This window comes from Mobula hypostoma, chromosome 11 (assembly GCF_963921235.1).
Source record: "Mobula hypostoma chromosome 11, sMobHyp1.1, whole genome shotgun sequence".
NCBI lineage: Eukaryota > Metazoa > Chordata > Chondrichthyes > Myliobatiformes > Myliobatidae > Mobula > Mobula hypostoma.
The window spans coordinates 54,245,835-54,272,371 of NC_086107.1; the positions used below are offsets into that span (position 1 = coordinate 54,245,835).

General features: G+C 39.0%; 1 protein-coding gene across 1 annotated transcript in view; it reads left to right on the forward strand.

Moving 5' to 3' along the window:
* ddb1 (damage-specific DNA binding protein 1) overlaps positions 1–26,537 on the forward strand; it is a 78,005-nt gene that overhangs the window by 48,686 nt on the left and 2,782 nt on the right. Inside the window, exons 17-25 of the mRNA XM_063062085.1 lie at positions 14–109; positions 1,905–2,016; positions 3,774–3,897; positions 13,000–13,164; positions 13,733–13,827; positions 15,255–15,425; positions 20,815–20,924; positions 23,019–23,188; positions 25,981–26,083. Coding sequence (XP_062918155.1) covers positions 14–109; positions 1,905–2,016; positions 3,774–3,897; positions 13,000–13,164; positions 13,733–13,827; positions 15,255–15,425; positions 20,815–20,924; positions 23,019–23,188; positions 25,981–26,083 — 1,146 coding nt within the window. The remainder of the gene's footprint in view (positions 1–13; positions 110–1,904; positions 2,017–3,773; positions 3,898–12,999; positions 13,165–13,732; positions 13,828–15,254; positions 15,426–20,814; positions 20,925–23,018; positions 23,189–25,980; positions 26,084–26,537) is intronic.

The window sequence follows — 26,537 nt, forward strand, 5'->3', positions numbered from 1 at the left end:
TCCTGTCTCACAGTTTAGCCTTGGCCAACAACAGCACTTTAACTATAGGAACCATTGATGAGATTCAGAAACTACACATCCGGACAGTGCCACTTAATGAATCTCCAAAGTAAGTGCTTCTTACCAACTGTACATCACATCAAGTAGTGAAAATTGTTTCAAGGTGTTGCCTGTGTGAGTAGTATTGTTTCAATGCACTGAGCTTTTTTTTAATGCAAACACACTGTTCATTCCATACCTGGTATGTCCTGCCTTTAGGTTCGTAATATTTGGTAAGTTAACAGTTTAAAATTAAGCAGCATTTCTGCTTCAGAAGTTATCTTCATGTGCTTCTATTTGGCCTCAGAGCCTTGGGCTCAGGAGATGAAAAAATTTGTTATTCCTACCAATGGCTTGTACTCTATGCTAGATTAGCTTGTTAATGTATCCACAATCAATGTTTTAAAGAATTATTAAGTTGCTGATTGATAGGCAAGTGCAGCATGTACAATTGTACCAGTTAAAATGTCTGTAGTAATTTATTTCTATGTCATAAACCTTTAAATAAACTTTATGAGAGAGTATTTCTAGAAATAAAATACATTTGATTGTAACTAAGACTGTTGATCATAGCTAACACAAAGGGAACTCAATCGTCTATAAAAAGTCAATTATACTTGCTCTTCTAAAAAAAATTAATTTCTTGGTTCTGTCCTTGATTTTCAGCCCAACATGTAGCCAAGTGCTGGGACTTGTGCGTAAATCATGAAGCTCCTTTGGGTCTTAAAGTCAACAGCTGGTTTTTCTTTAATCAATGCCTCTAAGGATCCTGAACTAAATTGGTTAAACCTATACCTGTCATTTAATTATTATTAATGCATGTGATAAACATATTTAACTTTATCTTTTCACAATTGGATTGGGGAGTTTTATGATAATTGTGGTGACTATTGAAATTTCATTGTCAATCTATATTCTATTATCCCTTTGACTAGAAAGGGAACCTCTACGCCTTGAGCACGGTGAGCATAATGGGAAAAGTAACAGAAGCTAATTAATGTAGGATCAACAGAAAAAAAAATCAATGAAAATGGCATAAGATTATTCAATCTTTTGTTCAGTGAGCAACGTTACCAATGGAATGTTGTTGATTAATGAAGTATTTAATTCAAAGTTCAAAATAAATTTTATTGTTAAAGTACGCCATATACAATCCTGAGCTTCATTTTCCTGCAGGGATACTTAATAAGTCTATAGAATAGTAACTATAACAGGATCAATGAAAGATCAACTAGAGTGTAGAAGTCAGTAAACTGCAAATGCAAATATAAGTAAACAACAATGGATGGGCAAGTAAATGTTGTTATCCCCTTTGTTCAAGACCCTGATGGTTATGGGGTAGTAACTGTTCTTGAGCCTGGTGGTGTGAGTCTTGAGGCTCTTGTACCTTCTACCTGATGGCAGCAACGAGAATAGAGCATGGCATGGATGGTGAGAATCTCTGATGATGGATGGTGCTCTCCTATGACGGCATTTCATGTAGATAAGCTTAATAGTTTGGAGGGCTTTACCTGTAATGTATGGGACTCAATCCACTCCCTTTTGTAGGATTTCTGTTCAAAGGCATTGGTGTTTCTGTACCAGGCTATAATGCAGTCAGTCAGTACATTCTCCACCACATATCTATGGAAGTTTGTCAAAGTTTTAGATTTCATTTTCCACAGACTCCTAAGGAAGTAGAGACAAAGGGTCTAGACCTGAAATGTCAACTTTATATCCAGAGATGTCTGACCTGCTGAGCACTACTGACAACTTGTTATTTTTTTGCTCTAATTAAATGCATCAAGGTCAGTTTGATAATTAAAGTGAAATTTAAACATTTGGGTTAATCTAGATTTCGTTGTGTGCTTTTTCTTCTTTTGTAGGAGAATCTGTTACCAGGAGGCATCACAGTGTTTTGGTCTGGTCAGCAGTAGAGTGGAAGTATTAGATCCCAGTGGAGGCACCTCTGTCCTGAGACCGAGTGCCAGCACTCAGGTAAAAAAAAAAAGTGATTATTTTATTTTTAGTCTAATCTAATCTGGGAAAATATCTCAATATGCAACCCAGAGAAAAAGGAGCAGACATCAAGCCTTCGTGAGAAGGCTTGGAAATGTGAATGGGAGCTTAGACACAGACTTTAAATTTGTAAATTTCAAATGGAGATAAAGGGCGAATGTGTATAAAGAGGAGCGTCCAAGAAAATGGAGCCAAGGTAGCTGAAATTGTTCCGTGACTGAATATATGCCTTTAGTCATTCAGTGTGGTTTCATATCTGAAAAAGGATAAACAGATCTTGTCTATGAAGAGTAAATTTAAAAGGATGATTTGTGCAATGAGGGCCAACTTTATGCTCATTTGACTTAAAAAGGAAAAAGGTAATCTTACTGGGCAATAAATGATCTGGAGAAGGATTGACACTGTAGCTGCTATGAGCAGAGTGTCCAGAACACTGGATGTGGTTTCAGACAAGACTATCAAAGCCTTACTGGAGGGAATGAATTGTGCAATTATAGAATGGTTATAGCACACACGGAGGTCAATCAGAATATCATATCTGTACTGCTTTCTACCAGAGCAGCTCATTAATTCCACCCCTTGCTTCTTCTCCATAATCTAGCAAACTTCTCCTTGCCATATATTTATTCAATTCCAATTTGAAGGTTGCAATGGTATCTGCCTCCACCACACCTGCACACAGTAGATTCCAGGTTGCAGCCAGTGTGTGTAGAAAAAAAACAACTTTTTAAGTCTTTCTTAATTCCTATACTTTATGCATGTAACCTCTGGTGTCAGGCTAAGAGGTTGTCTTTGCATGATCAATGGTACAACAAGATCAAAGTGCTGAAAGGTCTGCTTCTGGCTCTTGTGTATAATCAATAGACCCGAAGACGTAAGTGAACATGAAGGAGAAAGTTGTCGAGATAGAGTCGTGTTAGGATTTTTCTTCAAGTCTAATTGATTTTGATTTTAATCTGTTTGAATGTTAATGTTCAGGGAGTTAATGAAGTTTTGAAGCTGCGGGTAATGAATGAGGAGGTGTGGCTTTGTTCGGGAAAGGATATTGGCAGCCAAGTTTTGGATGATTTGTGGTTTTGTGGAAATGGTCAGGACGCTGAAATATTGCAGTCAGGGGATGCATAATTAACATGCTTAAAAATAAACCCATCAACCAATAACTAACTAACAATCCTAGTTTAACCAGTTTGGTTCAGGTTCTGTTCTATTGGAGAAATGGTGCGAACTATGTTGAATCTGGTAGAAGAGAAATTTTGCAAGGACTACTTTGCATTGGGCCGCAGATGAAGTATGAAAGTGGGTAGTGGATTGCAGTGTTAGTGCTCTGGAGTAGTTGTGGAGAGGAGAATCATTATGGTCATTGTTAAAAGGAGTTCTTGGTGCATTTGACCTAAGTGGTCGTAGGGTTTTGAGTAGATTCAGCCGGGCTGACAGGAATTGTGGCAGAAATTATTTCTTTCTGCTGCTATGTTCAGGACAACCATTATGTGGAGGAATGGGATAGGTTTGAAAGGAAGAGAAAGATTGCATAGATAAGAGTAAACTGATGCCAGGGAAGTTGATCTGAGTATCTAGGAAGTGTGTGATCTAGGACTGTAACAAATAACATTATTCAATATTATTAATTTAAGATGCATTAATATATTAAAAAATTGAAAATGCCCTTACCTGAAAAAGTCAGTATTGCAACATCACACTCATTGTTTACTTCAGTGCTCTTTGTATTCCCTTTTAAGGCTCTTTCCACCAGTGTCAGCTCCAGTAAACTTTTCCCAAGTAGTACCTCGCAGCATGAAAGCTCGTTTGGGGATGAAGTAGAAGTGCACAGTTTACTAATCATAGATCAGCACACATTTGAAGGTAAAGGTTATATCTCCCTTGGAATCTGCTCTTTGTCTGGTATTTCTGTGGTTTCAGCAATCCTCTGAATAATTCCATTTCAACCACCTACAAGTTTTGCATTGCTCTTTTGTCTTTCCAAAGTTGTTTACAAATAACACCCACGTAATTTAAAACGTTGTTCTGTATTATTTATTTGCTATATTATGAATTTTTTCCCCATAAAACCAATTGTTTTTAACAATTTTTGTTACATTGTGCTGCATTCTGGTAAACATAAAGTAGCTGTCAGGATAAAGTAGAGGTATCCACAATTTGATTATATGGATGCTGACAATAAGTAGGAGGTAAAGTATGGGAAATCTCATTCTGTGTTTGTCACTTCAGAGCTTAGCAACAAAGTAAACTTGATTTATACCTAGATGGGTTATCTGACCAAGCACTAAAAAACCTTTGCTGATCAACTGGCTGGAATGTTCAATGAAATCTTTAACCTCTCACTTTGGCAGTCTAATGTACCCACCTGCTTCAAGCAGGCTTCAATTTATACCAGTGTGTAGGAAGAATGTGGTAACCTGTGTCAATGGCTTTCATCCAGTAGCACTTACATTCACAGTGATGAAAGTGTTTTGATAGGTTCGTGATGAAACTTATCAGCTTCTGCCTGAAAAACGACGTGGATTCTCTCCAGTTTGCCTACCACAGCAACAGGTCCACAGCAGATGCCATCTCACTGGCTTTTCACTCAACCCTGGAACATCTGGACAGCAAAGATGCACACAGTTGCAAGAAAAGGTAAGTGAAGACTTTACAATTACCTAGTTTTCTGCATTAATTACTCATAACATGTGGTCTGATCTTTATCCAAGTCACAATAATAGAAAATAACAATCACCCTAAACGAATAACACAGATTATACTTCTCATCAGTACAGAGTACACCAGTTAAACAATCACAGTCTAGGTGCAAAAAAAGTATGTGAACCTCTGGCATACTGTCTTCTACAAAAGCTATTTAGAGTCAGGAGTTCCAGTCAATGAGATGAGATTGGAGGTGCGGGTTGCAGAGGTGCCCTGCTCTATAAAAAAGAAGCACAAAGGTTACTGACTCAGCCTGCTCTGCTCTAGAAAGATCTGTTTACATGCACCGTGCCTCAATCAAAACAACTTTCAAAGGGCCTCAGAAGAAGGATTGTAGAGATACATGAAGCAGTAAAAGGCTACAAAAGCATTTCTAAAGATCTGAATGTTCATCAGTCCACAGTAAGAGAAATTGTCTACAAATGAAGGAAATTCAGTATTGCTCCTGCTCTCCCTAGGAGTTGACATCCTGCAAAGATCACACCAAGAGCACTATGTGCAGTGCTGAAGGAGGTGAAAAAGAACCCGAGGGAAACAACAAAAGACCTGCAGAAATCTCTAGAACTTGCTGAAGCGTCTGTTCATGTGTCCAGTGTAAGAAAAACACTGAACAAGAATGATGTTCATGGAAGGACACCACACAGGAAACCACTACTCTCCAAAAAAAAACATTGCGCATCTCAAATTTGCAAAAGCCCACCTGGGTATTCTAAAATGCTTCTGGGACAATGTTCTGTGGACAGATGAATCAGGATCAGGTTTATTGTTACCGACGTGTGTTGTGAAATTTGTTAACTTCAGCAGCAGCAGCAGTTCAATGCAATACATAATATAGAAGAACCACCCCCCGCACAAAAAAATTACAGTATACATATATTGAATAGGTTAAAAAGCGTGCAAAAAACAAATAATATATTTTTTAAAATGTGAGGTAGCGTTCAAGGGTTCAATGTCCATTTAGGAATCAGGTAGCAGAGGGGAAGAAGCGTTCCTGAATCACTGAGTGTGTGCCTTCAGGCTTCTGTACCTCCTACCTGATGGTAACAGTGAGAAAAGGACACGCCTTGGGTACTGGAGGTCCTTAATAATGGAAGCTGCCTTTCTGAGACACCGCTCCCTGAAGATGTCCTGAGTACTTTGTAGGCTAGTACCCAAGATGGAGCTGACTATATTTACAACCCTCTGCAGCTTCTTTCGGTCCTGTGCAGTAGCTCCCCCCACCCCCATACCAGACAGTGAAGCAGCCTGTCAGAATGCTCTCCACAGTACATTACGGAAGTTTTTGAGTGTACTTGTTGACATACCAAATCACATCAAACTCCTAATAAAGTATAGCCACTGTCTTGCCTTCTTTATAACTGCATCAATATGTTGGGACCAGGTTAGGTTCTCAGAGATCTTGACACCCAGGTACTTGAAACTGCTCACTCTCTTCACATCTTACCCTTCTGGAAATCCACAATCAGCTTTTTCGTCTTACTGATGTTGAGTGCCAGGTTGTTGTTGTGACACCACTCCACTAGTTGGTATACCTTGCTCCTGTACACCCTCTCATCACCTTCTGAGATTCTACCAACAATAATTGTATCATCACCAAATTTATAGATGGTATTTGAGCTGTGCCTAGCCACACAATCATGGGTATAGAGAGAATAGAGCAGTGGGCTAAGCACACACCCGAGGTTCACCAGTGTTGATCGTCAGTGAGGAGGAGATGTTATCACCAGTCCGCTCAGATGTGGTCTTCTGGTTAGGAAGTTGAGGATCTAATTGTGGAGGGAGGTACAGAAGCCCAGGTTCTGTAACTTCTCAATCAGGATTGTGGGAATGATGGAATTAAATGCTAAGCTATAGTCGATGAGCAGCATCCTGACATAGCTGTTTGTGTTATCCAGGTGATCTAAAGCCATGTGAAGAGCCATTGAGATTGCTTCTGCCATTGACCTATTGTGACAATAGGCAAATTGCAATGGGTCCAGGTCCTTGCTGGGGCAGGAGTTCAGTCTAGCCATGACCAACCTCTCAAAGCATTTCATTATTGTAGATATGAGTGCCACCGGGCAATAGTCATTAAGACAGCTCGCATTATTCTTCTTAGGCACTGGTATAACTGTTGCCTTTTTGAAGCAAGTAGGATCTTCCATCTGTAGCAGTGAGGTTGAAAATATCCTTAAATACTCCTGTTAGTTGATTGGCACAGGTTTTCAGAGCCCTACCAGGTACTCCATTGGGACCTTTTGTCTTGCGAGGGTTCACTCTCTTTAAAGACAGCCTAACTGAGACAGAGATCACAGGGTCACTGTGTGCAGCAGGGATCTTCACAGCTGTAGTTATATTCTCCCTTTCAAAGTGGGCATAGAAGACACTGAGTTCATTTGGTAGTGAGGCATCGCTGCCATTCATGCTGTTGGGTTTCGCTTTGTAGGAAGTAACCCTGCCAGAGATGAGTCAAAAGTTGAACTTTTTAGCAGAAATGCACACCGCTGTATTCGGAGGAAATGGGACAGCAAGACCAAAACCTCATCCCAACTGTGAAGCATGGTGGAAGGAGCATCATGACTTGGGGCTGCTTTGCTGCCTCAGGACCTGGTCAGCTTGCAATCATTGAGGAAACAATGAATTCAAAATTGTATAAATACGTTTTACAGGATAATGTCAGAGTAGCATGCTGTCACTTGAGGCTTAATAGAAGTTGGATATTGCAACGAGACAATGATTTGAAACCTCGAGTGTCTGTGGATATGAACTTCTCTCCATTTAGGACGTTTACAGCAGCAGGTGTTGGAAGATCATTGGGGAAACCAGTCACCCCAACCATAAATTGTTTCAGCTGCTTCCATCTGGCAAATGGTACGAACAGGTTACAGGACAGCTTCTTCCTACAAGCCATTAGACTTATAACTTCATACGTCTGTACATTGTGACGGAATGCTAATGCAAAGATTTTTACTCCCTCATGTTGTGGGACAGATGTAAGATTTAAATAAATTCAATAAATCAACAACTGAGCGGTTTAAGAAGAAGAAAAACTGTGTTTTGGAATAATCAAGTCAGAGTCCAGAACTTAACCCAATTGAGATGCTGTGGTATGACTTGAAGAGGGCTCTGTTCATGCAAGGTATCCCTGAAATATTGATCAACTGAAACAGTTTTGTATGGGGGAATGGTGTATAATTCTTTTTTGCCTTTGTGCAAGTCTGATCAGCAGCTACAGGAAACATTTGGTAGAGGTTATTGCTGCTAAAGGAGGTTCTGCCAGTAATTAAATACAAGGGTTCACATACTTTTTCCAGCCTGGACTGTGAATGATTAAACAAAGTGTTCAATAAAGACGTGAAAAGTACAATTATTTGTGTGTTATTAGTTTAAGCTGATTGTATTTGTCTATTATTGTGACTTAGATGAAGATCAGACCACATTTTGTGAGAAATTAATGCAGAAAACCATTAATTACAAAGAGTTCACAAGCTTTTTCTTGCAACTGTACATCAGGATGCTCTTTATCGACTATAGCTCAACATTCAATAACATCATCCCCTCAAAACTAATCAATAAGCTTCAAGACTGTGGCTTCAATACCTCATTGTGCAATTGTATGCTTCACTTTCAGACCCGAGTCAGTTCAGATCGGCAACACCATCTCCACGGTCTCCATCAGCACAGGTACACCACAAGGCTGTGTACTTAGCTCCTGCTCTACTCACTTTACAGTTATGACTGTGGTTAAGTACAGCTCCAATGCTATATTCAAGTTTGTTGAAGACACCACTGACGTTGGCTGAATCAAAGGTAGTGATGATTCAGCACATAGGATGGAAACTGAAAATCTGGCTGAGTGGTGCCATAACAACAGTCTCTTACTCAATGTCAGCAAGACCAAGGAGCTGATTATTGACTTCAGGATAGGAGACCAGAGGTCCATGAGCTAGTCCTCATCGGCGGATCTGAGGTGGAGAGGGTCAACAGCTTTAAATTCCTTGGTGTTATTATTTCAGAGGACCTGTCCTGGTCTCAGCACGCAAGGTCAATTACGAAGAAAGCATGGCAGTGCCTCTACTTCCTTAGGAATTTGTGAAGGTTTGGCATGACATCTCAAACTTTGACAAACTTCTCTAGATGTGTACTGGAAAGTATATTGACTGGCTGCATCATAGCCTGGTATGGAAACACCAATGCCTGTGAACGGAAAGTCCCATATAAAGTAGTAGATACAGTCCTGTCCATCACAGGTAAAGCCCTCCCTACCATTCAGCACATCTCCAGGAAATGTCGCTGGAAAGCAGCATTCATCATCAGGTCACCACCAGGTTCAGGAAGTTATCAGCTCCTCAACTATCAGGCTCTTGAACCAAAGGGGATAACTTCACTCAACCTCACTTCATCATTGAAATATTCCCACAACCTATGGACTCAATTTCTTTTTTTTTTAATTTTATTTTTATTTGGATAAGGAATTCACAATTATCATGTACTTTTTTCACACATATAACCTTTTCCATTTTTCTATATGTATAAAACTACAATTATTTATACATTTTTAAGTACACATTGAGATGATATAAAAGGAAAATAAACATTTAAATAGATAATTATGTACTGTGGTAAATCTAACCTATTAGGCTAAGTAATGAAATTAGTTGTTAAGAAAAATGGTAATAATAGTTTCCATACAACCCTTCTGGACCATTTCCACTGGTCCAAAATGTTGCATACAAGCCTATATACCAACCATTGTAGGTGTTTATATCCCAATTTGTTCGTGCTTGTTCCTGCCCGCAGACATAATTATCCAATCCCTATGTACTTATTTACTTAATTTTTTCTTTTTTTTTTATCCCTTTCCCAAATCTTTCCCTTTACTTGTGCTAATTCTCTATTTTCCAAAAAAAAACCAAACATTTAGACTAGGGGTGCTTACGTTAGCAATATTACTGTGTTGATGAGAAGAGCAATATAAATCATTAGGAGTCTGCTTGCATTGGGGTTATATATTCAATCCATTTATTCCAGATTTGATAAAATGTTTCTTTTTGAGTTCTCAGGGAGTAAGTCAACTTTTCCATTTTAAATATTTCCAAGATAATTTCGTACCAATCTTCTAATGTAGGTGGTATTGGATTTAGCCATTTTCTAGTGATTGATTTCTTACTTGCCGCTAAGAGGGCCTGCAGCAACTTTATATCTTCCTTCTGTTCAAGGAACAATACATGCCCCTGTGGACTCAATTTCAAGGACTCTTTATCTCTTGTTCCTGATATTTATTGCTTATTTATTATGATTGTTATTATCTTCCTTTTTGTATTTCCACGGTTTGTCTTTTACACACTAGTTGAATGCTCAAGTTGTGCAGACTTTCATTGATTCTATTATGGATGTATTGAATATACCCGCAAGAAAATAAATCTCAGGGTTGTATATGGTAATATGTATCTTCTTCAATAATAAATTTACTTGAAGTTCACATTATTCCATAATTCTTTTCAAATGTTTTCACTGTAATATATCAAAATCAGTATTACAGGACCTAAACTGAGAAAATTGAACTTCTCCCAAAATTATTTTGGTGTAAGTGTAAGTCAAGTTACTATATGCAATAAATTTTGGTATATAAATTATTTTCTTTACATATTTGTACTTGGATATAAGAATTATTTATCTACAGTCTCCAGGATTTTGCTCAGAATTCGTTTTGGTAATTTCAAATTTTTGGTAGTTTGGAGGCCAAAAAATGGCTCAAATATGTTTTCTTTTTATTCAGGTGTCTGCTGAAATTATAGTGCCTATAAAATGTATTCGCCCCTCTTGCAAGTTTTCATGTTGTATTGTTTTACAACATTGAATCACAGTGGATTTCATTTGGCTTTCTTGACACTGATCGACAGAAAAGACTTTTTTGTGTCAAAGTGAAAACAAATTTCTACAAATTGGTTGAAATGTATTTCAATTATTAAACACAAAATAATTGATTGCATAATTACTCACCCCCTGCAAGTCAGTATTTAGATGCTGCTTTGGCAGCAATTGCATTCTTGAGTGTATGGATAGGTCTCTTATCAGCTTTGCACATCTGGACACTGCAATTTTTCCCCATTCTTCTTTATAAAACCGCTCAAGATCTGTCAGATTGCATGGAGATTGTGCGTGAACAGCCCTTTTCAAGTCAAGCCACAAATTCTTCTCCCAAGTCTCAGTTCTGTTGTAGACTGCACCTGGTTTTCCTCTGGGACTTTCCTGTATTTTGCTGCATTCATTTTACCCTCTACCTTCACAAGACTGCCAGGGCCTGCTGCAGTGAAGCATCCCCACAGCATGATGCAGCCACTGCCATGCTTCACAGTAGAGACGCTGTGTGGTGTTTGACTTACACCAAACATAGCATTTAGTCTGATGGTCAAAAAGCTCAATTTTGGTTTCATCAGCCCATAGGACCTTCTTCCAGCTGATTTCGGAGTCTCCTACATGCCTTCTGGCAAACTCTAGCTGAGATTTCATGTGTTTTTTTTCAACAGTGGCTTTCTCTTTGCCACTCTCCCATAAAGCTGTAACTGCTGAAGCACCCACCAACAGTAGTTGCATGTGCAGTCTCCCATCTCAGCCACTGAAGTTTGTAACTCCTCCAGAGTTGTCGTGGGTCTCTCGGTGACCTCCATCACTAGTGCCCTTCTTGCTGGGGAACTCAGTTTTGTGCCTTAGGCAGATTTACAGCTGTGCCATTTTCTTTCCACTTCTTGATTGATTTAACTGTATTCCAAAGGATATTCAGTGACTTGAAAATGTTTTAGTATTCATCTCCTGACTTGTGCTTTTCAATAATCTTTTTGCAGAGTTGCTTGGAGTGTTCTTTTGTCTTCATGTTGTAATTTTTGCCAGGATACCAACTCACTAGCAGTTGGACCACTTCTTCTGACTTTTAATAGCAGTTGGCATTACCACCACCAACTGGACGGAATTGGTGTAGAGAGTTGGGAAATAAAACACTTACTCGTTCCTTATCAAATGAAATTACCCCAAGAAGCCCTATAGATTGAAAGTAGTGAAACACAATATTGTGAATTCAGTTAAAGTCACTTTGAATTGGTAAAGTTTTTGAATGTACAAAGTTTGTGAACTATCAACCCCCAAAGATGGTAGTGCAGCCTGCATTTGTTTTCTTTCAACCTTAGTGCATCACTTTGTAAAAAGAATATGTTCAACTGTTAAATAAAGATGACAAAACCAATGCACCCCAGAGTGATGTTTTCCAACAAGATATAAGGAATAATTGAACACGGTACACCCAATTCTAAGTTGTCAATATAATTCCCTCCCTTCTTGTTTTACTCCTTTCTCCCACCAATCCAACAGTTCTAATGTATTCTGTAAAGATATCTCTCTTTATGCCCATTATCCCCCAAGTCTTGCCATAATCCCCTGGTTCTTAGCCCCACCAACCCCAGCAGTTCGATCTTCCACATGCAGGTGTATTTTTACTACATTCATTTGAAACACCTTGACTGCACACAAGTGATCTCCATTTAACTAATTATGTGACTGCTAAAACCAGTTGACTGCACAAGTGATGATTTGGTGTGTTAGATTAAAGGGGTGAATACTGATGCAATCATTTATTTTGTGTTTTATGTTTGTAATTAATTTAGATCACTTTGTAGAGATCTGCTCTCCCTTTGACACGAAAGAGTTTTTCTGTTGGTCAGTGTCCAAAAAAAAAAGCCAAATTAAATCCACTGTGATTCAGTGTTGTAAAACACCAAAACATGAAAACTTCCAAGGAGGGTGAATACTTTTTATAGGTACTGTAATTCAAGTTATGTGATACTTTGCATTTTATCACTCATCAGACTATAGATACTCTATGGTAAAAGCAGTACACTGTCCAGGCTCTATTTTAGAACTCAGGCCAAAGAAATTGAGAAGTGGCGTGCCTCTTGGCTCTCCTCTTCAGAAGATGACAAATTTCAGAACAATTGATTCCAGGAATGTTGGCTAATTTCAAACCTCTCAACTATTTTGGCAAGTACTAATAAGCCAGATGGTCATTACCATTACAAATACCATTACATGTTTCACAAAATCACTGGAATAGTGCAAAGGAGCAAGATCACTGACATTTTCTCTTTTGAGTAGCAATAATGTCAATTGTAGCAGTTGATTTGTACATTTTATTGAAGGTAAAAGCTTGTATGGGTCTTCATTTTTTTATAATAATCTTGTATTTAATAGGATTGTATTTTAGAAATTTTAACAGTAGTTTTCTGTTTTTAGTACTTCATGCTCACCAGTTTCTTCAAAATGAGTATGCACTAAGTATTGTATCCTGCAAGTTGAGCAAAGATCCCAATACATACTTTGTTGTGGGTACAGCAATGGTTTATCCTGAAGAAGCAGAACCAAAACAAGGACGAATTATTGTGTTCCAGTACTCTGATGGTAGGTTAAATTATATTTAATGCTGACTACTTTTTGAATAATCCACTTATCCTTTTGGCTTTCTTCCAGTTTTCAAACCTAATATTCCAGGTCACTCTTTCTTCATTTTGTGAAAACTGGTATTGGTCTCTTTTGTTAGCCACTGGTCCTATATTACAGGCCTGTAGCTCATCTTGCACCAACACTGACCAGTTCTAATCCATTGATTACCACCTCTCATTATTGAGGTTACTGAACCATTCGAATTTGATCTGTGTGACATGAATTATGGATCTGATTATCACCAATTTATTTTTCCAAAGCAGTATTAGCATATAAAGCTTCTGTTTGTTAATGAGCAATGTTGACCTCCTTGTTCCAAGTATAATAATGTATTTCCAAACAGCTGTTACTACCTTCATTTCCCTCTAAAGTATTTATGCAAATTAGGCAACATTGTCACAAGTCTTGATATAGACAGATTGTTTATATACACATTTATTGATTAATTGAACACTTTCCATACTTGTTAATGATTCATTTTGAATACACAAGAAATAGCATCTTTTTTAAATGTTTTATTCAAAAGGTAAACTTCAGACTGTAGCAGAAAAAGAAGTAAAAGGTGCGGTGTATTCCATGGTGGAGTTCAATGGCAAGTTGTTGGCAAGCATCAATAGCACAGTATGTAAATCTTTGTAAAACTTTTAACAGCTTTACTAAGATGGCAGAAAGTATTTCTTTTTAAACTAGTCATAACAGGCTATGTAAATTTTTCTAAGACACAGGCAGTTTTATGTGAAACCTAAAATAAGAGTGCTTGCTGTATGTTTTGCATTTTAAATCTTTGTACCTCTCTCTGGAACTGGATCCTTGACTTCCTCATTGGAAGTCCAGTGTGTGTGGATCGGAAATAATATCTCCTCCTTGCTGATATCAACACTGGCGAACCTCAAGGATGTGTGTTTAGCCCACTGCTTCACTCTGTCTACACCCATGATTGTGTGACAAGGCACAGCTCAAATTTGCCAACCTCACAACTATGGCAAAGTTTCAGATGATGCTGAAGCGGCATATAGGAGTGAGATAGAGCAGCTGGTTGAGTGGTGTCACAGCAGCAACTGCACTCAGTGTCAGTAAGACCAAGGAATTGATTGTGAACTTCAGGAAGGGTAAGTTGAGGGAACAGACACCAGTCCTCAGCAAGTGATCAGAAGTGGAAAGGGTGGCAGTTTCATGTTGTGAGTGTCAACATCTCTGAGGATCTATTCTGGGCCCACTGTATTGATGCAGTTACAAAGAAGACACAACAGTGGCTATATTTCATTGGGAGTTTGAGGAGAATTGGTATGTTGTCAAAAACACTCACAAAGGTACTGTGGAGAGCATTCTAATTGGTCTAACATTGTCTACTTTGGAGGACTGCACAGGATTGGAAAAAGCTGCAGAAAGTTGTAATTACAGCTAGCTCCATCATGCACATTAGCCCCTCTAGCAGCCAGGACATGGCCTCCTCTCATTGCTACCATCAAGGAGGAGGTGTAGGAGCCTGAAGACACATACTCAACAGCTTCTTTTCCTCCAGCATCAGATTTCTGAATGGACAATGAACCCATGAACTCTTACACAGTACTTATTTTTCCCTACTTTCTGTACTATTTACTTAATCCATTTAATTTTTAAAAATATACAATTATTGTAATTTTATACTGTTTATTACTACATATTGCAATGTCCTGGTGCTGCAAAGTAACAAATTTCATGACAGATTAATTCTGATTCTAAAAATTGACAAATCCTTTTTCTGCATATAGTAACCCTTATTGAATACACATCTTGACTTTGGGTTGGCATGTGAGTATTTTATCTTTTTTGCTTCCTTCCACAACATGGAGGAAGAAGATTTTAAAGGCCTTGTTTCACTTGTTTTCGCCAAAGCTGGTCCCACCAAATTCTGAAAATTGTACAATTTTGTCTCTAATTAGGTTTCTCAATGTAAGAATGAAAATTCTGTTTTAGTAATTAAATTTTTTTTTCTAAATATGGCATTTTGTAAAGCACGCAAATTGTTACTTTGCTCTGTGAGATGTGAAAAAATATTTTTGTTATAGGTTCGATTATATGAGTGGACTGCTGAAAAAGAGCTACGCACAGAGTGTAACCACTACAATAATATTATGGCCCTTTACTTGAAAACAAAGGGAGACTTTATTCTTGTGGGAGATTTGATGCGCTCAGTGCTGCTGCTTGCCTACAAACCAATGGAAGGCAATTTTGAAGAGGTACAATGCAAATAGAGTTTGTATCATATTTTTCTTTTATGTTTTATGCTGCTCTGCAAGCCCTAACCATGTTGAGTTTTAATGTGTTGGCTTTTAATTTGTTATATGAATGTTCATCCATAAAAATAATAACACAACTGCCTGCCTTTGATTGCTTTGCAGAGGGAGAACATACTTTCCCTAGTGGGGGTAGAAAGGATCATCAGATGTAATCCTGGAATAAGAGGGCTGTTCTGTATCGAGAGATGGGAGTAAATGGGATTTTTTTTATAGGATTTGGAAGGGAAATTATGTTATAGCGTATAGAACTTGATTGTGTAGCTGAATTCAGGCCATTTCTCTTGATTGGAGAGTTGGGGATTAGGGATCGGAATAAGATATCAGCCATTCTATTTATTTATTTACTTACTTACTTACCCACCATACCTATGTGTCGATCCCTGTCTATTCTCCACAGTTTAGGATGATTATTTGCAATTTTGTTTCTAAGGATTGTGAACGCTCATTCATTAAATATATTTAAGATTGAGATCAATTGATTTTGAGCACTAAAGGGAATCAAGGCACATGAGAATCAGGCAAGAAGAGGAATTAATTTCAATATTTATTTCTGACATTTTGAGCTAGAAAGATATTCATAGTCCATTTTTGATCCAACTGGGTACTTGCAAAAGGGTTGCTGAAAATCTAATATACTGAATCTGCTCTTTCATTTCAAACGAAAACCAGATTCCATGAGTATCTCCAATATATATTTTGATGTTTCTCTTTAGTCAGCAGATGTGACTTTGAAAGCTTTGCCACCACTGAATTTGATCTTGAGAGTTGGGTTGTGCAGCCTTCCCATCCCAGACTTCACTCCCTGATAAGGAGATGAAAGTAGTAATGTAAACAAAAGTCACTTCCATTTCTGACCTTTTGTTTTGCTTAATGTGCTCAATGTATTGGCACTGATACAAATGATAATACTCTTAATTTATCATCTGATATTTCTCCCGCTGCTTGTAATTGATTTATTAATTAACATTGATTAATTTTAGTGTCATACAGCTTAAGCTTAAAATGTCATCTACAGGCACAACATTATCTGGAGGAAGGGAACGTTCAATCAATTACCTTCCCCACCTCCCCTAAAGTATTATATGCAGTGGAAAGATACTTATGTACTGATTATAAAATGGTTTTATTATAAGAATGATATGAGACTTGCAGTATCCATGAGATTTCAAGTTGAAAGTAACTGAAAAAAGCTGTCTTTCTGCTGGTATTCTTTGTTATTGTTAAAGCAGTTGATAGATTATAATGCGATAGCTTCCATCCTGGTTGTGCTACAGATCGAAAGATCCAAAGTAGCTGTGGTGTTCACGTGCCTCCAATGCTGTTGATTGGTGTTTGCTTTCAGTGAAAGTCTTCAGGCAAGCTATGGAGTGATTTTATCATTAACATGATGCAAACTGTTAAATCATCCAGTCCAAAAGTGTGCTTCAACTACTTCAAGTTTCAGTTGACTTGGTTGACGAGTTCAACCTGAAATGTTATTTCTCACAACGTTCTGACTGAATTAAAATAATGGATTTATCATATTTTGAAAAATAGGTGGCTATTCGGGCAATCAGTTCTATATTAAGTCTCTGCAATTTCATCAATCCCATTTTCCCTGCAAACCTCTCCCACCCCTCCCCCTTTCCCACTAATAATTCTATCTTTTGCAAAAAAGACTTCTGTAACTTTTGGCGGAGATTCTGTATTTAAATTAGATCAAAAATATCTGTTCTGTCACACCTCCTTCACTGCATTCTACTCCATGGAGGTGATTGTAACAAATCACCTTCAGGAGGCACCTTCATGAACTCTCACAACCCCCCCGATGACCCTGTGATTCAATTTCTGAGGCTGACATGAGAGTATCCTTCATGAGGGCTGATCAGCTGGCTGGAGTATTCGTCAGTATCGTTAACCTCTTGCTTCAATAGTCTGTGGTACCCACCTGCTTCAAGCAGGCTTCAGTGATACCAATGCCTAAGAAGAGCATGGTAACCTGTCTCAATGACTATGATCTGGTAGCACTTATACCCACTTTGATGAAGTGCTTTGAGAGGTTGGTGATGAAATAAAGTAAAAGTTAAAAAAAGTAAACTTACAAGCTCCTGCCTGAGAGGTGAGCTGGATCTGTTACAATTTGCCAACCGTTACAACAGGTTAACAGGCAGGTGCCATTTCATGAGCTCTTCACTGAACTCTGGAACCTCTGAACAGTGAAGATGCATACACCAGGATGCTCTTCAACAGCAACTACAGATTGCATTCAATACTATCAATACCTCAAAACTAATAAGCTTCAAAACCTTGGCCTCAATACCTCCTTGTGCAATTGCGTCTTCAATTTCCCTCATTTACGTACCCCAGTCAGTTCAGATTCGCAACAATATCCCCTCCACGATCTTTATCAGCACAGTTGCAGCACATGGCTGTGTGCTTAGCCCCTGCTCTACTCACTTTGCACAAAGTGAGGATTCTGAGGCTAAGCACAGCTCCAATGCCATATTTAAATTTGCTGATGACATCACTGTTGGCCGAATCAAAGGTGGTGACTTTGGATGAAACCAGTTGTAGAATTGGGACAATGTATGCCTACTTTGTGCATGTTCCGTAGTCTTTCAATTTCCTCTTTTATTTCAGCATATTTTTCGTATATTTCTCTTATTGATTTCCGTGTGTTTAGAATGGCTGTGACTATTAAGTAAGTTGTTCTTGCTTGTTAATCTGTAACGTTATATCTGGATGGTTATTATAGATTGTCCTATATATAATAATGGTTCAGTCTTGATATAATTTGTAGGACTCTGACTCTAAAATTGGATCTGGCTTGTATTTATAGTAAAGTTTGGTGTCTTTCATGAGTTTGTATTTTATAGCAAGATGTTGGTGAATAATGCTTGCCACTTGATTGTGCCTTTGTAAGTAATCGGATTGAGTTAAACTGCTGTAGGATCCTGAAATGTGTTGGATTGTTTTCGGTTTCTCTTACAATTTTGTGCATTTATCACCTTGAAATTTTTGGTCTTTATTATGATTTTTTGATAGTTTTTTGTGTTAGCTACCTGGTCCTGTTCTGCAACAAGGAACCCCTCTTCTGGGAAGAGGTCTCCAACTCTGAGCTAGGCGTTTGGCGCTTCCTTGTCGACACCTAGTCTGCTCACGTCATGGGGATGTTTTCCATGGAGGGTCATGCTCTTCCATTGGTTAACTTTTTTCTTCTATAATGATAATTTCTTCAATTTACTAGGTCGTGTTTTTATTTAAGTTTAGTAGTGTGTACTTATCAGTATTACATATGCTCATGTGGAGAGTTATCTGTTTTTGTTGATGAAGTTTTATCTGACTGTTATGTAATTTTTTAAAGTCTGTTATTCCTCTTCCTCCTTCTGTCCTCGGTAGTGTTAATCTAAGTGTGTTAGAGTGTACACAGTGTTTTCTAAAATTTGTCATTTCAGTTCTTATTTTCCTTTGTAAATTTTCCAGATCAGTTTTGGACCAAGATATTATGTTAAAAGAATATGTTAATATGGATATAGTGAAAGTGTTTCTTGCATTTGTTATATTTTTATTATTGGCTCTGTTTGTCAGATTTTCATAAGCCTGGTATAAATTCTGTCAAAAGTTTGCTCTTTATCATACTAATCTATTTTCTTTGCTTGTTCATGTCCCACTTACTTTCATGTTCACCCTTAAGTTGTATTATATCCTGCTGCTCTGTTTTATATTCCAGTAGCTCCATTGCACCTTGCTCTACATTTACTATTCTGCACTTATCTAGTCCAAAGTTCATGTTTATATCTTTAGAAAATAGTTCTATTATTTGAATTAATTGCTTTAGCCTTCCTCATGAAGGAGTGTATAATTGTTCATATTTTTTTTGCTCAGTTTGTTGTCTTTTGTATGTTGTTTATTTTTTCTATAGAGGATGGTCATTCATCTATTCCTGGGGTCCCCAACCTTTTTTGCACCGCGGACCGGTTTATTATTGAAAATATTCTTGCGGACCGGCCGACTCAGGGGGGCGGGGAGGGGGGGTTGCCAACGGACAAAAGTAGCAGTCAAATACGTTGTGTTTACCCTGAGAAAGACTACAATGACCATGAAGCCTTGCACGAGCACCAGTGCGCATGCGTGACTTGTGCATGCCTGTACGTGCCAGTTTTTTTTCTACAAATTGTTTTTGGCGATTCTGTTCGGGGTGGGGGGTGTTAATCACGGCCGGAATATAGGTGATAAGTGGCTAATACACTCAATTTTGTTTCTGAAAGGGCTTATCTAATGAATTTAATATTAAGCACACAGTGCATATTTTCCTTGCATGAATATAGTGATAAGTCAATTATCGGGAGGACGGGAGCTTGAAGTAAGTGTCAGTAGAAGTGGTAGAGGCAGGTTCGATATTATAATTTGAAGAAAAATTGGATAGGTATATGGACAGAAAAGGAATGGAGGGTTATGGGCTGAGTGCAGGTCGGTGGGATTAGGTGAGAGTAGCGTTCGGCACGGACTAGAAGGGCTGAGATCGCCTGTTTCCGTGCTGTAATTGTTATATGGTTATGTGAGTCACTTATAAGTCAATAGCATCATAACATTTTAAGTAATGTTTGGATATTAAACACACAGCACATATTTTCCCTGTATGAACATATAAAATCATTGCAACACACCAATATCACTGAATCAGTGGGAGCCCTGGGCTTGTTTCCCTGCAATAAGACGGTGCCATCGAGGAGTGATGGGAGACAGCGATACTCGAAGGGGGGTCCTTATGTCCAGTCTATTCCGCAGTTTAGTTTTCATTGCATTCATTGCAGAGATGTGTTGGAAATGGAAGCAACGTTTTCAGTGCTTTCGTGGCTGTCTCAGGATATTTAGCCTTGACTTTGATCCAGAATGCCGGCAGAGATGTTGTGTCAAACATACTTTTTAGCCCACCGTCATTTGCAAGCTTGAGGAGTTGATCTCCTTCCCACGCTGACATGGATGATGCGTGCGTAATGACCTTGCGTGTGTTCAAGCTCAACAGTGGCCGTGACAGGGAATGAGGAAAGGTGCAGCTGACTCCTATCACCAAATCATATCGTTTCCTCACGGCCCGGTAGCACATGCTTTGCGGCCCAGTACCGGTCCGCGGCCCAGTGGTTGGGGCTGCTGATCTATTCTATTGTGTTTCTTGTATTTACTGTGATTACCCGCAAGGAAATGAATCTCAGGGTTGTATACAGTGACATATATGATCTTTGATAATAAGTTTACTTTGAACTTTGAATACTGCCACAGTTTCTACCTAGCGTATAATTGAAATAGAAACTTGAAAATTAACTTGATTCCTTTATTGTTTTTACAAAAGATTGCCCGAGACTTCAACCCTAACTGGATGAGTGCTGTGGAGATATTGGATGATGATAATTTCTTGGGTGCAGAGAACTCCTTCAACTTATTTGTATGTCAGAAAGACAGGTGAGCAGTTTTAAGAAAGTATTTCCACTCTTATAGATAATCTTTCATTGATTATATGGTATATGTACTCTGGCCTTTGAATGGTGGTGAGATATTTGAAGGAATCCACTAGTAGACTGAATTAAAATTACCTATAGAGATGAATTTTGGCAGGATAGTTCAACTGTGTGCAACGTACGTTCTGAGCTATGCTGGAGGCAATGGAGACGATTACAATATCAAACTTTGATTTCTTGAATTCTGGAATTTTGGGAATATAATATAGAATTATATTCACTGTGGCACATCCATGTGGACGTCATGAAAGGTTGTGGAGGCTAGAATACTGGAAGTATTGAAAGAATATCAGCTGATTTTTGGAAAGATTGAAGAACTGAAAATTGAACTTTGTGGAACTGGATCAAAAGAAGTAGTGTTGCTAGAGCAGATCAGCCATGATAGTTTTAAATAGTGAAATTGCAGTCCTTCTACTTACCAATTGTGATCATTGCTGTTTACACACCCCTTCCCCCCCCCCCCCCCCATGCTAGGGAAGCACTGCAGGAGCTCTATGGCGCCATCAGTGACTTTGAAACCACTCATCCCGGTGGTGTCTTCATTGTTGTTGGTGACTTCAATCATGCCAACTTAAAAGCAGTCCTGCTAAAGTTGTACCAGTATGTCAACTTTGCAACCAGAGGAGGGAATATATTAGACCTGGTTTATACCTACATTTGTAGAGCCTACATGGCTGTTCCCCACCCTCACTTTAGATACTTGAACCAACACATCCATTTTCCTAAGCCCTACGTACAGACCACTGGTTAAATGAGTCAAACCTGTTCATGGGGAGATCAGCACCTGGCTGGAAGGTGCCACCTCAGTGCCACAGGTCTGCTTTGAAAGCATGGACTGGAGCTTATTCAAGGAGGCAGCTACTTTTTTGAACCTAGATTTTGATTGTTTAAATGGTATACTGAGTATTGATGAGAAGTAGTACAATTGTTTATGTGCTGTTAGCTTAGGCAGGTTGTGTTAGTCTATTATTGTGACTTAATTGAAGATCAGACTACATTTTATGACTAATTAATATTGAAAACCAGATAAGTACAAAGGGTTCACAAACTTTTTCTGGCAATTGTACAATCATCACATGAACATTAATGAATATTTGGGATCGGTGACAGGCTGCAGAGGAAAATGCATTGAAAAAGTTACTGTGATTAAATGCTACACTGCCAGGGCAAACCAATAACCATGGCTGACAGCAGAGGTTCATGCACTGCTCTGGGATTAGAACACTGCCTTCAGATCAGTGGACAGGACAACTATATGGTCAACGAGAGCCACACTCTCCAGAGCCATCAGTACACATTTCACTCCCCTTCCTTTTGTCTCACCTCCTTCACCACCACTCCAGATAATACCAAACCCAAGACTTAAACTTGGTACACTGCCCAGTTTCAAAATGAGCTTCCTCTGCCATAACCATTGAGCTACCAAAATCAAGTATTCCATTCCAAACATCACTACTCGCATGCAACTGTCACAACACGCTGGAGGAACTCAGTAGGTTGGGCAGCATCTGTGGAAACGATCAGTCAACGTTTCGGGCCGGAACCCTTCGTCAGGACTGAAGAGGGAAGGGGCAGAGGCCCTATAAAGAAGGTGGGCACGCCTCACACCTTTCCCTCATGATACAGCTGCAGTTCTTAATAGTTACTTCTCCAGAGTTTTAATTTTCATGATCCTTTTCTATTTGATCTTCCCAATAGAGCTATCTTTAAGTTATAGCTCATTTTGAATCTTTATGTGAATATCATAGTTAATATAGCTATGACCTCTTAAAGCAAGTCTCCACAGGCTTCCCATGTTAGTGAGTTGTTCTTTAGATTTCTCAGTAATATTTTCTGTGACTGTTCACAGATACTAGGTTGCACCAACTTCTGTGTGTGTTCCAGCAACAGTGAATGCTGTGCTTCATTAAATTGAAGGAATTTCTTTTTCTTCCAAGATACTGACTTTTTAACATGATCATGTTCTAAATTATCTATAGTGTTTTGAGATTTCTTTCTCAGTGCACTTGCAGCAATGGGTTTGTGTTTTCGTTTTCAGTGCAGCTACTACAGACGAGGAAAGACAGCACCTCCAGGAAGTAGGGCTTTTCCACCTTGGCGAGTTTGTCAATGTGTTTTGTCATGGTTCTCTGGTGATGCAGAATCTTGGTGAGACATCAACACCTACACTGGGTTCAGTGCTGTTTGGTACAGTCAATGGCATGATTGGTAAGTATATATATAGAAAAGTTTGAAGGTACAACAGAAGCTACTGAAGCATGCTTATTACAATGAGCTGCTCTGATTACTCAGGGAGGAACTAGCCTCCTTATAAAATGTGAAGACAAGAAATTTTAAGTTTCTGTCCACAGTTTGTATGAGTTGGTTATCTTATTGAGTGTTAATAGAGCCACAACACAATCCATAGCAGAAAAACAGAATAGCGATCTCTGACACATCTTCCCTCCCCTCTTCTCTCTGCTTTCCATTAGGATTTCTCTCCATGACTTCATTGTCCACTTGTCCCTCCTCACCACTTCCCCTCCGGACACTTATTCTTGTACACAAGAGAATCTGCAGATGCTGAAATCTAGAGCAAAGCACACAATGCTAGAGGAACCGTGAGCTGGTCTGGCAGCTTCTATGGAGAATAATAAACAGTTAACATTTCGGGCTGAGACCCTTCATTGGGATTGAAAAAGAAGGGGAAAGAAGCCAGAATAAGAAGGAGGGGGAAAGGAGGGAAATACAGCCTGACAGGTAATAGGTGAAGCTAGAAGAGAGGAAGGTAGGTGGTTGGGGGAGTGTGGGGGGGATGAAATGAGATGCTGGGAGGTAATAAATGGTAAAGGGCTGAAAAAGGGGAACAAAATCTGATAGGAGAGGAGAATGGACCATGGGAGAAAGGGAAGGAGGAGGAGCACTAGAGGGATGTGATAGGCAGTCGACGAGAAGAGTAGGAGTAGAAGGGGAGCCAGAATGGGGAATTGAGAGAGTGGGGGGGGGGGAAGAGTAGAAAGGACTGAAAGTTAGAGAATTCACTGTCTTGGAGGCTACCCAGATGGAGTATGGGGTGTTGCTTCTACAGCCTGAGAGTGGCCTCACCGTGGCAATAGAGGAAGCCTAGGACAGAAATGTTGGAATGGGAAGTAGGATTAAAATGGACGGCCACCGGCAGATGGAGTGAAGGTGCTTAACGAAGCAGACCCTCGGGAGCATCAGATACAGTAAATGACCCCAACAGGCTTGAATGTGAGGTGTTGCCTTATCCTTGCAATTGCACTAATTGTTATACCTAACCCTTCCTCATCCCGCTTCATCACCACCATTCAGGGCCCCATACTGTCCTTTCAGGTGAGGAAGGACATCACACGTGAATCCATCTTGTCGTTTATTGCTTTTGATGTTCCCCGTACAGCCACTTCTACAACCGTGAGACTCAATTCAGATTAGAGGATCGCTTCATCAAGCACTCTGCTCCATCTGCCTTAACAGTCAGCTTGATGGCCAGCCATTTTAATTCAATTTCTCATTGCTACACCAACATATCTGCCCATAGCCTCCTCTACTGCCATATTGGTACTCGAGGATCAGCACCTCATATTCCATCTTGGTAGTTTCAAACCTGACAGCATTGATTTCAGCAATTTCCAGTAACCATTTTCTTGTTTCCCCCTCTCTTTATTTCTGCTTATCCTTCGGGTCCCTTTACTTCTTCTTTTCCCCCTTCGCTACCCTCATGTTCTGCCCATTACCCACACTTTCCTCCTGCCACCTTCCTTTTATTCTATGGTCTACTGTCCTCTCCTATCAGATTCTGTCTTCATCAACCCTTTGCCTCTTCTGCCTATCACCTCCCAGCTTCCCACATCATTCCCAATCCCCTGTAGCCCCTGCCTCCCATGTACGTACCTTCACTTTCTCACCTGGACTCGCCCATCTGCCAACTCGTACTCTTCCTCTTCCCCCTTCCCCCACCCTTTTATTTTGGCTTCTGCCCTCTTTCCAGCCCTGATGAAGGGTTTCACTCTGAAACGCTGACTGTTCATTTCCTCCGGCTTTTCATATGTCTCTTCCAGAGTTCCAGCATCTGAAGCATCTCTTGTGTGTCCATGGCAATTTAGTGTACTTTTGTCTTTTGAATGGATATATTGCTTTTTGTTGTTCTGCCATTGTTTGATTTGAAAGTTTGTTTATATTGCAAAAATATATTTTGTCCTACTGCTGTCTCTTGCCACTTTGTTCAGATTTTTTATTCCTCCTTGCGAATGACACAGAAGTCCAGTTACAAGTATAGGGGAAATAGAGAGATCATCACCAGCCGTAAATCAGTGTGAGCATTTTCTTTCCAGGAGGAGAATAATACATTATATTCATCACAAAGTCGCAGGGTTTGCAAGTCTAATAGTGTTTCATCGTGGTTTTCAGGAAGAACAGTACACAGGATTTATGCCTTTGTCTGCAGTAAGAATCTTTACAGTTAAGAACTGGTGCAAATAAAATAGTAAAATGTTGAAAAACCCCCAGATTTTCCTGCATTGGGTAATTTATGTGGTCACTCACTTAAAATCCAGATATATGTAATGACAGAACTGGCAAAGCCTTTACAAGCATCAACTTAGAATGACCAGGAACAATTGAAGCAAAGTTGGAGAAAGGAGCAAATGCCTTTTTTTTTTGTTTAGAAAAGATTATAGAGGGTTTAAACCTGAAAGGCAGCTGGTGGCAAGGTCTTTCCATATGGGAAGCAAATGATATGGTTGGCTGAACTGCAAAAGGAGATATTAAAACAGAGGACCAAAACTGGTTGAAAGGGTTGGTAAGTTTTAATAATTGTTTGCAAGGTTGAAAAAAAGGATATATTGAGGGACGGGTTTGTAGAATTGGCAGCTGAAGTCACATTTGCAGGGTCAGTGCTCCAACCTTGTACTACTTAAATTAATTAACATGTTAAATAACATTTTAAAAGAAATTACACTGTCCTATCACTGTTAGTTATTTTACTGATGATTATTTTACAGGTTTGGTTACTTCATTATCTGAGAGCTGGTATAACTTCCTTTTTGAAGTCCAAAATCGACTGAATAAAGTTATCAAAAGCGTGGGCAAGATTGAACATTCATTATATCTTTTCTATGAAGTCATCTACATGGGATTGTGAAGGATTACATATTATGTATATCACAGAAATAGACCATGCCCCAACTTATCTATACTGGCATTATGCTTTATTTGAGCCTCCATCTACATTTGTATTTTTCTCACATCCAAGTCTATCAGTATGACCCTTTATTTTCCTGCCCTTCATACTTAGCCTTAAATGCATCTAAACCATTCACAAGAATTCAATCCCAGAGGTGGTTGGTTCCACACCCACCATTCAAGATATTTTTTTAAAAATCATTTGGATTTCTTTTTGGTTTTGAATTAAGTTATTTCTACATTCAAAAACATTCCTTCTCTGTTTTTCATCATGTTAAGCGCCTGTATCACTTTCTGAAGGAAAAAGATATCCAATTAATTCACTCTTTCCTTATTTGTAGCCACTGATAATTTTGGTATTATCCTTCTAAATTTC